Below are 15,022 nucleotides of genomic sequence, written 5' to 3' on the forward strand. Positions count from 1 at the left end.
AAGAAGAAAAAAAAAAACAAAACCCCAACATATATGTAAAAAGAGACACTTGAGAAAAGACTTCTGACCATTTATAAATACTTTTCTAATCCAACGGGGTGCGATAGTTTTGAGGACAGATAAAAAGCATAAAAATACAGATAAGAAAATAAAATTTAATAACATACTAATGAATTTGGATTGCTGTTATATATTATCAAGCAGCAGCATTTCTGTACAATGCAGGAAGACTGGCAGACCCTGGAGACGGACTCCGTCCGGCAACATGGTAGGGGTTTCTGCTGGAAGGAAGCGCTCCACATTTAATTTACCTTGAATGTAGCAAGGGCAAACCCCACCTACCCGAGACCCTTCTGAGCCACGTGCCACACACACACCTTCCCCACTTCGACATCTTGCTCTCTCCTTCCCTTAGAGGACCGGGGGGCCTCTCCCCATCCTGGAAACAGTTCACTAGCATCTGCTCTTCGCCACGTTCCCTCCTGGCCTTTGAAACTGACGAAACTCTCTCGGTGGCTGTCGGTCCTTAACAACGTGTTCTCTCGTGCCTGTCTGTGTCTGGACACAAACGCTTTTGCTTCTCTTTCCTTGGCTGCTTGGGAGAGTTGTTTATCCCTACGATAGCCAGCTAAGACATCTTTGAAAAAGAGGCTCCGGGTGGGAATGACATGTGCGTGTGCGCATGCATCCTATGTACATACAGGGGTCTGAACTAACAGGAGGCCCTTGTCGCCCACGTGGTTAGGTGGTGATGGAAAACGCATCCGTCCTTTCTCACCCCGTGCTCAGTGAAGCTGAGCGGCTGCTACAATAGCAGGAAGGCACTTGGGTCAAACATTCAGATAACTGAGGAAAGGCCAAATTCCCTCATGTGCAAAAAAGAAAAGAAAAAAAAAAAAAAAAGGCTCCGAGCCAGGTCAAGGGAGAACAAATCACTCGCCGATAGCTTGAACTCTTCCCCGGTGACGTCAGTGTTGCTGGAGAGAAAGGTCTTTCGCTAAAACCGCTTGCGGAAGGAACTTTTGTGTTGGGAAGAACTTGGCATCCTGGAAGCTTTGCAGCAGCGGCCACCCTCTGACTGGCGTTCTGTTCGTTTAAAAGAGGTTTTGCTAAACTTTGTGCTTCGGTGGGTGGAGGAGAGGGCCCCTGTTGTTGGGGAAAAATAAATGCTCGATCTTGAGCAAAGGGTTATAGACAGGAGGGTGCACAGGCCCCAACCTGGGCGCTCTGTCCTCTGTTGGGGGCACCACACACAGCAGGCCATGGTCCCCAAGTCCTGCGCTCCCAGCCTGGCTCTCAGGAAGGTTTTTGCCTCTGGGTAACCTTGATGAAGAAGCCAGCACTCACTTAGGAAGCGCACAGCGGGCCCTTAACTGCCTTGCCTCGCTCCTTAGGCTTCCCGTCTAGCAGACTTGATTAGGGAGCCCTGGCAGGGCAGCCTTTGGCAGAGCGCTGGGCACACGTACACCCTGGTGATCACTGGGAAGCCACCGAATGGCTGAGAAATGGTTTGTTCTGGGGTTGGGGGGGTCACACACACCGTACAACTGGTCGGTCCGTCTAAGGGAGGCGCCCCTGGGGGTGGACCTGCTCCCATTCAGGGGAAGACCTGGGCTGGACCAGGCAGCTAATGCAGGCGGGTCTTTGGGACCGAGTGGGGCTCCCAATAGGTTCAGGTCAAAATAAACAATGACCTTTAGGGCCAAATCCTGACCTTGAGGGCCCCACTTTGAGTCCAGACCAGAGAGGGGAGCTCACTCACAAAAATGCTTAGACCTGCCAATTGCCTCATTTCACGATCACTTTACTTAACAAAAAATACCTGTGCTTTTTTTTTTTTTTTTTTTTGTGGGGGCGGCAGGGGAATTGCTTTAGCCCTTTGCCATTCCTTCTGAAAACGCGATGCACATGCTCAAGAATCTTCGTAACTGCTTTATGGACAAGCACCTGGCTGTTAGGAAGAAAGCAAGCGGGGACGTCCAAAAGCTGTTAGGTGGTGGGGTGCAGGAGCCCACCCCGCAGCCTGGGTTACCTTCTCTAGTCCGCGACCACGGGCTGCGGGGTGGGGGGGGGGGGGCGGGGAACGCTGGCCAACAAGGTGCCATCCCCAGCCACCTTGGCCAGCTTTCTGAAGCAGGAAAACAAAAGCATGTACATGTCATAACTTAACGCCAAGAAGTTGGAACAGGGGATCTCGTGTGGGCCAGACAGTTTCACTCCAGAATGAGAATTTAGAAATGCGCGTTAGCTGTGGCCCCACGGTGGCATGAGCAGGTGACCCCTAAAGGTGACAGTCAGGCTTCTCTGTGTTTCTTCAGCCTGTAAGCTGGACCTCGGGCCACGGTCCTTTGCTTGCTCTTTTGGGAGCTCCTTTCCTTCAAAAGGTGCCGGAGCTGGGAAAATGAACCCAGGGCTGCGTCTTCTATCCCCCACCCAGCCTGCGCCCCGAATGCCAGTCGCCCTGTCTGGGGTGCGGTCCGGCGCGCTGTCTTGATCAGAATATGGTTTTGGTCAGCAGGCACTTAAGGTCGGGATGGGACGCCATTCAAGTCAACCGAAGAGGCTCTTTGGGATTTAAAACAAAGCAAAAAAAACAAAAGGCAGAGCGTCCTTGCCGGTGTTTCCAGAGCGAGGTGGCGAGCTCCTGAGGGGAGATCAGCTCTCTGCCAGGACACGGCCCGCGCGTGGACTCCGGGCCGGGACAGGTGCGGCCGGGAAAACCGGTGAGGGGCAGCAGGAGGCTCCGAGGGGACGGGACGGAAGGCGGCCTGCTAACGGCTTCTTCTACGTCTGATTTCTGGTGGGAGGCCCTGAAAACTCCTTCCTGATAATTTCGTTAACTACAAAAGAGAAGAGGGTGGGGGGAGGGAGAGTAGGGGTGAGAGAGAGTGGCACCAAACAAACAGGTCAGATGCGCTTTCCGGAACCCAAAACAATCGGGTGTTTTTTCCCCTCAAAACACACATTTGTTCTCTGCGATAATACATTTGACAGTTTTTCATGTAAGAAACACCTTTCCACATTGTTGTTTTCTGGACAATATTTTGTGCCAAGGATTCGTTGGTGAAAGTTGTCCAAATGGTAACTTAAAAAAAAAAATCATGGCAGCAATGGGATTGGTCCAAGTGGCATGTTTTCAATAATGCCCTTTTCTGTTTACTTAGTGCACTGTAGGCTCTCTACTACTGTGTGCCAGACCCCTTCCACTATTACAACAGCCAGAAAATACCTACTATGTGACTAAAGCAGTTCCTGGACCCACAAAAGGTACAGCTCTCAAAAGAGGGGCGTTTAGAAAGAGTGGGTATGAATACCACAAAGACTGGCCACCAGTGGAAATGTGATCTCTATTCTGCTCAGTTCCCCACCCCCCATGTTGGAGCCTTTAGAAGTAGAGAGTGTCCTCAGAGGAGAATTTTGGCGCCTCTTTCCTCAGGGGAACAGGTGGAATTCTGAGCACGGAGCCCAGAACACAGAGCCGGCCAGCGGCATGAAGGGGCAGCCCTTTCTCCCACTGGGACACTAGTTTCTGGGGTCCAGGCAGTGAGGTCTTAGAATCGTGGATCTAAGACACAAGGTCAGCCCATCCCCCAGGTGTGGGTACAGCTGCGGTTGACAGTGGAATTGTGCTGACCGGCCCCAGGGGTGGCGGAGGAGAGGAGGCAGACCCCGTCGGAGTCCCATCAAAGGTACACATATCTCCCCGCTCTCCTAGTTCTGACACTAAATTCTTCCCACAGTTGCTTCCTATTTTCTTTCTCGTCTTGGCCTGACCTACAGTGAGAGGTGGGAAATGCACAGGGAGTGTTGACGGCTGAGGTTTGCTCATGGTCGCTCCCTGTTCAAGCAGGGTCCTCCTAGATGCAGGGTGCTTTCCCCAGGGAGACCCCGCCTGGATGAGCCCGCACCCCCCGTAAGAGGAGGAGAGTGGATATTAACTGGTTTAGAGCTATACAAGCCAGGCGTGACTCATGGTGCCTCACCCACCTGGCCACGTGACTTTACCTCTCTGTGCCTCGGCTTCCTCATCTGTGAAGGAGGAATCACAATGGTGTGCATGCCCTTCAGGGCTGCGGTGGGGATGCCAGGTACTGACAGACACAAGCTCCTGGCACGTGCCTGGTAAATGAGGTTCTGGAACCGTAGGGGCGATGGTTAGGGATCCCCCGTTCCCCACGTTTGGTGTTGGACTTGGCTGGACCCAGTGCTTTGTGCCAGAAACCAGCCGGGCACAGCTTGCCGCTCTTCAGAGGTATGTGCTCAGCACACACAGGGTGGGAGGTCATGGTCTAGAGCCTGCCAGCCAGGGTTAGACTCCCGCCTCTGCCGCTCCCTCACTGGCTGAGCCCTGCCTGAGTGGCAGAGCTGCTCTGTGCCTCAGCTTCCCCATCAGTACTAGGGTTGTGGAGGAGCTTGGATGAGATAATACAAGTGACACAGTTACCACAGTGCCCAGCGTATAGCAGGTGTTGGTTCACGGAACAGTATGTACGTATGTGTGTGATATGTATGTACAATATATATTAGAATATGATACATGTATGGTAATGGATGAGAAAGTATCTCTTAGAATAACAAGCATTTCCAAAATGTGGACAGGGATCCGAGCACAGGAACTCGGAGGATGAATTCACAGGTTCAGCTAGCCAGCATTCATTGGGCTCTTACTGTGTACCAGGTGCCAGCGGACACCTGGGCACCCCACACAGGAGCCAATGGGAAGGGCTGCCGCCCTGCCCCCCATGAGCCCTGCGGGGCCTGGCAGGCCGGGGCCTTTGTGAGGCCCAGTGAAAGCAGAGCTTTTCAAAGCCCGGATTCTGAAGGGCTTCCTGTTTTCTCAACCTAGGAAACGAGAGGAGTCAGTCCTTAGTGGAAACTTTCCACAGACTCAGCTTTCTAAAAATAGCTGGTAGGCAGAGATGTTGGCATCAGCTCCCCCCCCCAACCCCCAAAAGGGTCGTTTCCCTTGTCAGGATGCAGGGGCTTGGCCGGGGCCCAGATGGGGATGGGCGTGGGGAGACAGAAGCGGGTTTCCCCTTCTGCTTTCTGAGAGCTGCTTTTGGGGAGAAGCTAATAGCTGCGTCTGAAGCTTAGCGAGCCCTGGGCACTTCTCAGGCCTCCCCGCGGTTGGGGGGGCGGAGGGGGCTGTGCAGCGGGGCCCACTCGCACCCCACGGAAACCTCACTGGGTAGAAACCTTCTCTCTGAAACCTCAGAGCTGGCTCCCTGGGTATGAACAGACAGAAAGTTCTAGAGCAGAAAACGCTAGCTGGGGGGTAGCAACCACCACGCAGACACATCATTCTGAAAACGAGCGCTCCAAGGGCCAGGAGTGGGGGTCTCAGCACGACCCCTTCATCCAGGCCCGGGGCTCCTGCCCGCCCGGGGGGCCCCGCCTTTGCCGCCCTTGGCCTCAGTTCTGTGATGTGCACCTGCTCCCTCTGTCTCTGTCTCTCCCACCTCCTGTCCCTTGGGAGAAGGAGGGTCCCCCACTCTGGCCCTGTTGGCGCCTGGCTCTCACATTTTCTGTCTCCCTGAACTCCTCTGTGTGCTTAGGGGCTAAAACCCTGCTCTGAGCCTGGCCTCCCTGCTTCCCCGCAGGCCCTGTGCTCCGGTCCCTGGTCCCCGTGCCTGCTGTGACCTCGTGACCCCGCCTCCTGCTGCCCTCCCCCACCCCCTGCAGGGCAACCACACCAGCTTCCTGTGTCCTGTGGCCGACCCTGCCCAGCTGTGCCTCAGAGCCTCTGCCCTGGCTGCCCTGCCCTTCCCGCTGCTTCTAATGCTTTTCTCCCTCCTTCTTTCAAGGCTGTGCTTGAGCAGAGTGTGCTCTGGGAGCTGCCCTGGTGGCAACCTCCCCCCAACACTGTGCTATTCCCTGATCTCCTCACTTACCAGTTCTTGTCCCCCACTGGACCCCTAGCTCTGTAACAGTGCCTCTGCACACAGGAAGCACTCACTAACATTTATTGATGAATGAGAACAGGGGTGCTTAGCCAGAGGTTACGCTGCACTTTGCCCCCAGGTCAGACTCTGAGGTCATTGCCATCAGCATGTCATTCATTCAATAAATGTTTAGAGCGTCTATCTTATGCCAACCTTTCCTCCCCCCCGCCCCCCCCCCCCCCCGCCCCAAATTGGCCACGTGCGTTCCCTGGCTTGCCCCTCCCCTTGTCCAAACCCTCACTTCTGTCCTGCCCCTGCCCCCCCAGGCCGGCTCACATTCCTCCCACGGGGCCCTCACGCCCTCCAGAAGCAAGCAGCGCTGACCCTTGAACAACACGGGCCAGGACCACGGAGCCCCTGCGCAGGGAAAAACCCACATATCACTTTTTACGCTCCCCCAGAATAACTGCTAATAGCCTCCAGTTGGCCAGGAGCCTTCCTGAATCACGGTCAGTTAGCGTATTTGTAAGCTGTATCTGTTCCTACCATAAAGTAAGCTAGAGAAAAGAAAATGTTATTAAGAAAATCACAAGGAAGAGGAAATACATTTACAGTAGTTATTGAAAAAAAAATTCACCTATATGTAGATCCACGCAGTTCAAACCTGTGTTGTTCAAGGGTCAACTGTCCTGAAGTCTCAAAATGCCTCGCTTGCCCTCCTCTGCCAGGCTATTGGAATCATTGTGCCATGCATGGGACCGTGCACACAGCAGGTGCTAGTGCATGCGCCTCAGCCCACCTCAGGGACCCCACCATCATCAGCCTCGGTCATTTGGGTTAGGGAAGCTGCTTTTCCTTTGCCATCCAATTGACAAATGGGTCACGGGCATCCAGATAGGTTGCCCATCTGTGACTTGTCTGAAGCCTTTTCTCTACAAAAGAATATAAGCCATTTGCATTTGTTGAGGGCTAACTGTGGGCCAGGCACTGCCCAAGGAGCTGGGTTATTTCTCACACCAAATCTAATAATACAATCATGCTTATTTTACAGATGGAGAAATGGAGAGAGGCAGTACCTTGCCATAGCAGGATAAGGGAAGGGATCGGGATTTGAACCTGGGGCCCATTTTATGAACACAGACACTACATGGCAGGTGGTTCAGAGACTGTACTGTTAAGCTCCTTTCTTACGGGGCCTTGGAGTCCCTGGTGTCTTCTGTGTGAGTACACAGCAGGGAAAGCCATGTGCCCAGTGGTTACGTGGTCACCGAGTGTCACTTTCTCAGAACAGAATCGAGGCCAGCGGTGCTGGGTCTGCCACAAGCACCCCTGACCTTTGATTGCCCTTAGAGAGAGGCCCCATGATAAAAACACTGACGGGCGCGTGTCTCCACCTCAGGGTGGCTGCTAAGCCTGAAGCCAGAAAGGAACAGATGAACAGATGCTGATACCTAAAAATTCCACCCTTTCTTTCTTTGAACCTCCAAGTATTTTCAGTATATGACATAAAGTCATTCATATACAAAGAGGTGTTACAAATCAACAAGAAGATATAACTTCCAATAAATGGCTGCAGACGTAAAGAGAATACACGAGGGGTCGCCAAACTTCTTCTATAAAGGGCCAGATAAAAATATTTTTAAGGGGCCACATGGCCCCTTACTTCCTCAGCTCTGCTGTTGAAGCGTGAAAGCAGCCATAGACAGTATGTGAGCAGATGGGCCTGGCTGTATGCCAATAAAACTTCATCTACCAAAACAGGCTGGGGGCCAGATTTGGCCTGAGATGTGCTTTGATGACCCCTAGTATATACCAATGGCAAGGAAAAAGAGAAAAGCAGAGTGTTTTCCTCACCTACTTTTTGGGGGTGGCCATCTGGGGAAGCCAATGCTTCTTCCTGGTATTGAGCAAACAATTCTGGGTTGACCGAGTGTTAAAAGTTCTAAAAACTGAATGGATTGCTGTGAGCACCCCACGCTGCCCCAGGAATTTTCTAATTCACCTGAAGGTGCAGACACCTGTGTGCTGACTGCTTCTGTTAGCTGCACACGGAGGAATGGCCGCTCAGGGCTGCATGCAGAAAACCACACACGTACACTTTCAGGTACAATGTAAGAGACGCTCAAGGGTGATTTTGACTTTGAGGCCTTTCCCCCTTAACTGCTGACTTTGGAACTTAACCCCCTGAGAAAGAAGCAACAGGAAGGGAGTGGATAGACCCCATCCTGCCTCTCTCCCAAACCTCAGGCATGTTTTCTAAAATCTGGTTTAGGCCACGTGAGTGCCCATGCGAGCCTGGGGCCAGCCACAGAGGCCACGGCCAGAAAGGCGCTCAAGTTGGGATGGGAATCAAGGAAGCTGCACACTCTGGGCCAAATCAAAGAGTCTGAGAGCCAACCAGGGTGCGAGGCCCGTCCCCTGCCCTTTTCCCTGGCAGCGCCTTGCTGAACTCACGCCCCAAACCCATGTGGGAGCAGAAAGCGCATGAAGTGTTCTCTGGGTGCTTCTGCCTTTTGTTCAGCTGCTCCTGGGGAAAGCTTCTCTGGAAGCCAAGAGCGAGCCCCAGACCTGTGCCTCGCCTCCCCCATGGCCTTGGGTCTTCCCCCAGAGTTCAGAGGCTCAGCCTGGAACCCCCAGCTGGCCAGCCCCCCGGTCTGGAGGAGGGAGAGTGCGGGTGGGGGGTGGGGAGCGGCTCATGTGAGTCCCCTCAGAGCCTGCAGAACAGACTGGCCAGGCGAAGAAGTGCATTTACAAAGGCCTGTTTGGCTTTACTCTGAGCACTGATATTGCAGATGCATTTCTGTCATCCTGACCCCCTCAGAAGCGAAGCCCTCAGGAGGGAGTCCGGCACCTGGTGGGCACCCAGCAAATGGTCACTGGTGTCACTGTTGCCTTTGCCTATTGACAGTGTTTGATAGTCACAGGTTGAGAAGGTGCCACAGAAAAGCGCCCCTCCTGATGAAGGGTTCACGCTGCCTTTGGGAAGTGGTCTCTCAGCCGGTCCCACCCTCTGGGGAACAGGGTTTTAGAATGTCACCTCGCTGCGTGAGGGTTATTTTTACTGTGTTTTCAGAGTGGGCTGTTGGTGTGATCCCGCTGAGGGCTTCTGGGTCTGGCCTGTGATGTAACGAACCCACTTGCACTGACAAAGGGACCATTCAAAAGCCGCAGCCCAGTGACCTGGGGAGGTGTCAGGAGGCACGGGACTCACCAGCGCTGATGCTGGCTGACTTCCGGTGAGTGCTTGCCATGTGCTGGGCACTGCATGTAACTGAGTCTGATCAGGATGGGCAGAGGTTAAATAACAGCAATAGCGTCTGGACACTTAGGCACAGAGAGGTAAAGCGACATCCCTGCCATCCCACGTGAACCGCACACCCACACAAGCCTCCTGCAGGATGAAGTCTGCTAGCTGCCAGACGCTGCTGTGCAGGCCCCGAATCCACAGTCTGTGGAGGTGGGTCTGTGGCCTGATGCTCAATGGGGGGCTGTGCTGAGCTCAGTGGGAAAGGCACGGCTCTGGTCCTGCACCGAGCAGCCGGGTAAAATGGCCAGATCAAGACCAGAAACGGCTAAGCATGGTAGTAATCTTTGAGAGGGGCTTCCCGGGTGTCATCTGCCTGCACTCTGCTCCACCTCTGATGGAGAGCCTGCCTCACTGGCTACACCAAGCAAAGTGGACAAAACCCCAACAGAGATGGGGAAATAATAGGAGCAGGACTTTCAAATGGGAGCAAGACATAGCTGCATTCTCCCTGGGACGGGGTGACGGAGCCCCTGGGAGAGCATGCAAATTCCCAGAGCCTCATCCCCCGCCTTCCCACCCCAACCTTGAGCCCCAGCCTCACAGACCCAGAGAACACCAGGGGTGTCCCCCAACAGGGGGGTCCCCTGACCAAGTGGTGGGGGTCTGGCCCTTAAGAGCAGGAAATGGTGTCTGTGAGGATGGACTTCAGGTTGTCAAGTTTTCTCGTCAAGAAAACACACAGCTGGAAAACAAAAGGAGAGGCAGAAGATATGAATTACCTTTAACTTTGATTTCTCGGATCAAAGATCACAGTCATTCTGTTTCATAATATGTTTTGTATCCAGCTAAGGTGTGTGTCTATCAGCTCTGAAAAAGATTTGCAAAACCGTTTTTGAGAAGAAGAAAAAAAATTCATGTTCGACCTCTATTATGTTTCCAATACACGCTCGTATCATCCATTTAATGAGGATCTTCTAACTTAGGGCCACTCGGAACCCCGGGATAGAACTTCACACTCTGCCCAAATTCGGTGTCACCTTAACGTCTGTGTCAGAATTAACCCTGAACCAGGGCAGCGGTCCCTGAGATGAGGGGCTTTGGGCAAAGAAATGGGGATCTCTGAGATCAAAGTGCATCAGCAAAACAAGCTTAAAAACAAACAAATCAATCCCCCCCACCCCAAACACAGAACCACCCTGCTCTTGGTTAATTCTGTCATGGAGTCTCAGACGTGGCCACCTAACGAGCTGGCTTCTGCAGCAAAGGACGTCAGGACTTCATGAGGGATCTACTCAAAGGTCACCCTTTTTCTTCTTAGTTGTGACAGAGTGCAGGCATGCAGATTCCTAAGAATGCAGATTTCCTTCCTGTTTCTATGCTCCACATTTTTTTTTAAGAGACTATTTTTATAGCCCCTGCCCCATCAGAGCGCCGAAGGCACTTAAAGAGGACCCAGGAGCAGTGGACTTTACAAACTATTCACTTATGTCCTATTTTCTCTTCACTGTTAAACCACAATCAACTCCTCTACAGCTTTCAAAACATGTATTCTTTCACTCCCCTTTACGTGGCCAGCTGGCAAGGCCAGGGTCCGTTTGGAGTGCCTGCTTTAGAACGAGTTGGAGGTGAGTTTCTCCCAGGGACTGATGGACTCGCACTAGCACGCTTGTTGATTAGCATCAGGAGATAAACCAGGATGTTCTCTTAAGGACAGGCACTCGGTGAGGCTCGCTGGACGCTTACCTCCGAGACATCGAACATTCCCCCTCAGCTCTTTTCTGAGGTCACAGGCCTGAGCTCCCAAATGTTGGGCTCCCAAAAGGCCTGGGGGGGGGGGGTCTGGGGGGGTTCCCCACAGGCTGCTGCAGCCCAGGGCAAACAAACTGCCTCTCCCCCCCCCCCCCCCGCCCCCAGTAGCTGCTGTGACACAGTTGGGACTGCGCACTCCCCAAACTTCCAGGTGCCTGTGGCCTTGAGGCCACGCTCCCACTGTCCTCCTCTAGCTCTGCCACACGTCAGCGTGTTCCCAACCCAAGAGCAGAAGGCCTTCAAATACCACCTGCGGCCTGACAAAGGGCGAATGGGTGTTTTCCAGCCCAGAACTCACGCCTGAACTTCAGACTTAGAGCTCCCTCTGCCCACCAGGCATCTCGCACAGGGCCCACACCAGCCTCCTGACTCCCTCTCACTCCCACGACCCATCCCCCGCTAAAAATAACCCTGTTCCACTTGTCCCCATCACAGGAAACACACTCCCTGCTTCCGGCTGTTCAGGCCCATCTTGGTCACAGCCCACACCCGCTCCATAGACAAATGCTTCTCGATCCACCCTCAGAATACAAGCGGAAGCAGAAACCTCCAGCCCCGCTGTGTACATTACTGCGCAGAACCCTCGGCTGTCACCTTGCCACACGCAGTGCTGGGACCCCTGGTCTCTGCCCAACAGCAGGGGGGTCTGACTGGAACTTAAGGTAGAGCATTTGGCTCAGTTACTTCTGGGGGAAAAAAAGCTCCAAGGGACTCTAATGGCCAGGACATTTTTACTTCATCCACACATGCCCACTCAAGTAGTACTGGTCAGGTATCAGGGGCCAGGCACATCCTCCAAGGTCACGCCCTTGGAGCACCCAACTGGAACTGGGGGGAAACCCAGAGATGAGGCTCTTCACACCACTGGCCAGTACGTGGGTGCTTTGAGGGGGAGTCTCAGTGGGCTCAGAGGGCCAGTCCCCAAAAAGCCAAGCTCGCTCTAACTCCACTCCCTGCCCCACGTCACCCGAGTTCAGAGAGTGCACAGATCATCAAACCCATCTGGGCGTCTGCGGCCTTTTGGGGTGCAGCTTCCTGTTTAGTCATGAAGTTTCACTCTTTTACTGTCTGTCTCTTGGTGGAAGACAGAGCAACCAGAGCCAGGGGAGGGCTTGTATTAATGCAGCTGAGCCCCGAACTTCAACTCCAGACCCAGACACCCCCACCCCCCAGCATCGTTCCTCACAGGTGGCAGTTCCCGGGCCTTCCTGCACCCTCGCAGCCGTCTCGGGACCGGAGGTGGAATCCCCGCTTCTCAGGTCCCCTTACTGAGGCAGAGAGACATGGAGTGACTGGTACGGGGACAGCCCCCGGCGCCGGGCAGAGCCGAGACCAGACCCCAGCTCCATGCTGCCCCAGTGTCTGAAGTTACCGTAGGCCACCTCGGTGACACTGGCAAACCCTCGCAAAGACAGGGAGGGACGCTTCTGGTCCTAGAATCACTGCCCCATTCGGTGGTGGCTCATGAAGCTATAGCGAAAGGCCTACACAGTGATGTTGCATCTTTACAGCCCTAGGCATAAACTGGTGATCGTCCCATGAGCCTTGTGGATCCATTTAGGACACAGACTGGAGGAGGCTCGCTGATCCACCAACACTGGTAATTAACATGAAAGCATATGCTGTCAAAAACACAGACCGAGGACCTGTCACATGGACTAACATTTTGTACAACTAGCCCGCAGCCTTTTGAGAGCACAGATGTGGACGGAATCGCGTAGGGACCCCTGCGTGCGTCTGCACCACAGAGACGATGGGAACGAGAGAGACCAGTCAAAGGAACATCCGTGCGCTGATCCTACCATGAAAACATTGGCGTCTCTCCCAACCAGTAGAGAACTCGCTACCATCTTACCACTGGCCACCGTTTTCCGTAATCACACCTAGGCTTAAATCAGGGGAGAAACGGCCGGGACTTTCCCCAGGCCTCGCGGCCGTACAAGCACGCAGCAGCCGCGGGTGCCGGCCCTGGCCGGAGCCCGGCTTACGCCCGCCCTGCGCCCCGTCCTTTCCCCCAGCTCAGCAGAACCTCTCCTGCTCACATGCAGCTGAGCTGCGCCTCCCGGACCCGGCAACCACACCGCGCTCGGCGGCGACCACAGGAAAGCGGCCGAACACACAGCGCTCGCCTCCTGCTCGGCAGCCGCCCCGTCACGTCCTCAATCCGAAACCTCTGCTGAGCGGCCTCAGCCACAAAGCAAGGACGGCACACTACGTGGTTGCCTTTTTTAAAAAAACAAAAACAAAGACAACAAGGAGACAAAAGTACTCGTGACTCCGTCCCGTTGCCACTCTGGGAAGAAACAGCAATCCAAACCCACGCAGCGGCCCGTGACCACAGATGAGATGATAAAATAAACACCTAATTGTTTGGGAAGCCGTCTTTCTCGGGGGCAGGGGGCAGAGGCATTAATCGAACGCTCATGTTACAGCGTTTGAGTTACCTCTGCACGTGCGTGAAGGTGGAACTGAGACTGGGGGAGGGAAGCGCAGACCCTCCAGTGGGTCAGGAGGTGAAAGCTGGAGCAGCAGGAAGCATGTCCACCGTGAGCTGCGTTCCTCATGTCACAGAACCACACAAAACATCCTCGTGGCCTCCGGGGCAGGTCCAAACCCCTGCCCCCACCCCCGCCGCCTGTCCCACAAGACCTTTCCTGCTGCTTAGAAGGGGCTGGCTGGATAGTTGTCGGGTCTTCCAGCCCAGCCCCCGTCTCACCCTCCCATAAACTCACCTTCCAGATCATTCCATGTCCTGACCAGCTCACCGCGCAACCTCACACTTCCTAAGCCCAACATAAGCCCATCCTGGAAGGAAGCATCCGACTCCCTCCTTCTCCCTCTCATGACGCCTTCACATCTGTCTTATGTAATGTCTTCCAATTCCCTGCTCTCCAAGAGATTTCAACACGTCGGCCTCCCTCTGGAGTCTCCTAGGCATGAGAACGGACTGACCTGCAGTCAGCCTGGGAGTGCAGGCCTGGCCCTACATGTGCGTGGCAAGACCACACTATGGGGTCCTACCCTGGACAAGCCCACCCACCTGCCTGTCTGAGGGAGAGAGAGGGAGAGGTCAAGGGCAGGGCCAAGCACCCTCCCCCTTCCTGGTTCAGCCAAGAGCCTGTGGGGAAACAGAAAGATAAAGTAGGGACCCCCCTGGGCCACCCAGCACTCCCCTTCCAGGCTGGAGCAGGGACCAGACCTCGTAAATTTCCCCGAGTGAGAGTCACAGATCCGGCTCTGACACTTGCTGCTCTCAACTCAAAGGCCTCCCAGAGTGACCGACAAGGACTGTATGTGTGTGACATTACACCAGGTGTCCCTAAGATACAGGAACTCTCCCAGGACATGCAGACAGAGCCTAAACTGATTCATCCCCTGGACCAAACCTTCCACTTGTACAGGACCTGCTGTGGACTGAATTATGTCCCCCAATGTGATGGACTGGGACACAGGGCCTTTGGGAGGTGAATGGGGTTAGATCGGGCCAGGGGGGTGGGGCCCTGATGATGGAATTAGTGCCCTGGTAAGAAGCCCCCCTCTCCGCCCCAGAGGGGGCAGAGTCACAGGGAAACACACTTTTGGGAGCCAGGCTGCTGGGATCCAGACCCCAGACCCCCAGCCAGTACGTCCTGCTGGCCAGGTGAGCCCACCCCTCTCTGCACCTCTCACAGGTGGGCCATCATCGTTCCTGACAAGTTTACAGGGGGTTTCAACAGTTCCAGAGGGAATCAACAAGGCAGCACATGACAGATGCTTCAAATAGGGCCTGGTACTTAGTGAGCACACACACTTATTGAGGGGACGTGTGCTAATCACTGAGCCTCAGTTTCCTCATATGTAAAATGGGAATAATAACGAGCGTCTCAGGTGCTGTGCAACGGATACAGTGGGCACAGTGCCAAGCCAACAAAAAAACATTAGCAGCTGCCCCCGTTCTCACAGTTAATGCGCATTAGCCCACCACAGAGAAAACATTTGGTTAACAGACTGACTGGGACAGACGGCCAGGCCGCCCTCCCTCACCATAGCACTTTCACCTGGGGAGCTATTTCTGCATTTTCAGAGTGGGTGGGCCTGAGGTCGG

At 54.2% G+C, this 15,022-nt stretch overlaps 1 protein-coding gene across 1 annotated transcript in view; it reads right to left on the reverse strand.

Moving 5' to 3' along the window:
- Positions 1-2,582: 2,582 nt before the first annotated feature.
- Positions 2,583-15,022, reverse strand: part of NFATC2 (nuclear factor of activated T cells 2) — a 124,284-nt gene continuing 111,844 nt past the window's right edge. Inside the window, exon 10 of the mRNA XM_090285321.1 lies at positions 2,583-2,840. Within this exon, the coding sequence (XP_090141447.1) occupies positions 2,785-2,840 (56 nt within the window). The 3' untranslated portion in view covers positions 2,583-2,784. The remainder of the gene's footprint in view (positions 2,841-15,022) is intronic.

This window comes from Furipterus horrens, unplaced genomic scaffold, assembly GCF_987537825.1.
Source record: "Furipterus horrens unplaced genomic scaffold, mFurHor1.1.pri manual_scaffold_8, whole genome shotgun sequence".
Lineage (NCBI taxonomy): Eukaryota > Metazoa > Chordata > Mammalia > Chiroptera > Furipteridae > Furipterus > Furipterus horrens.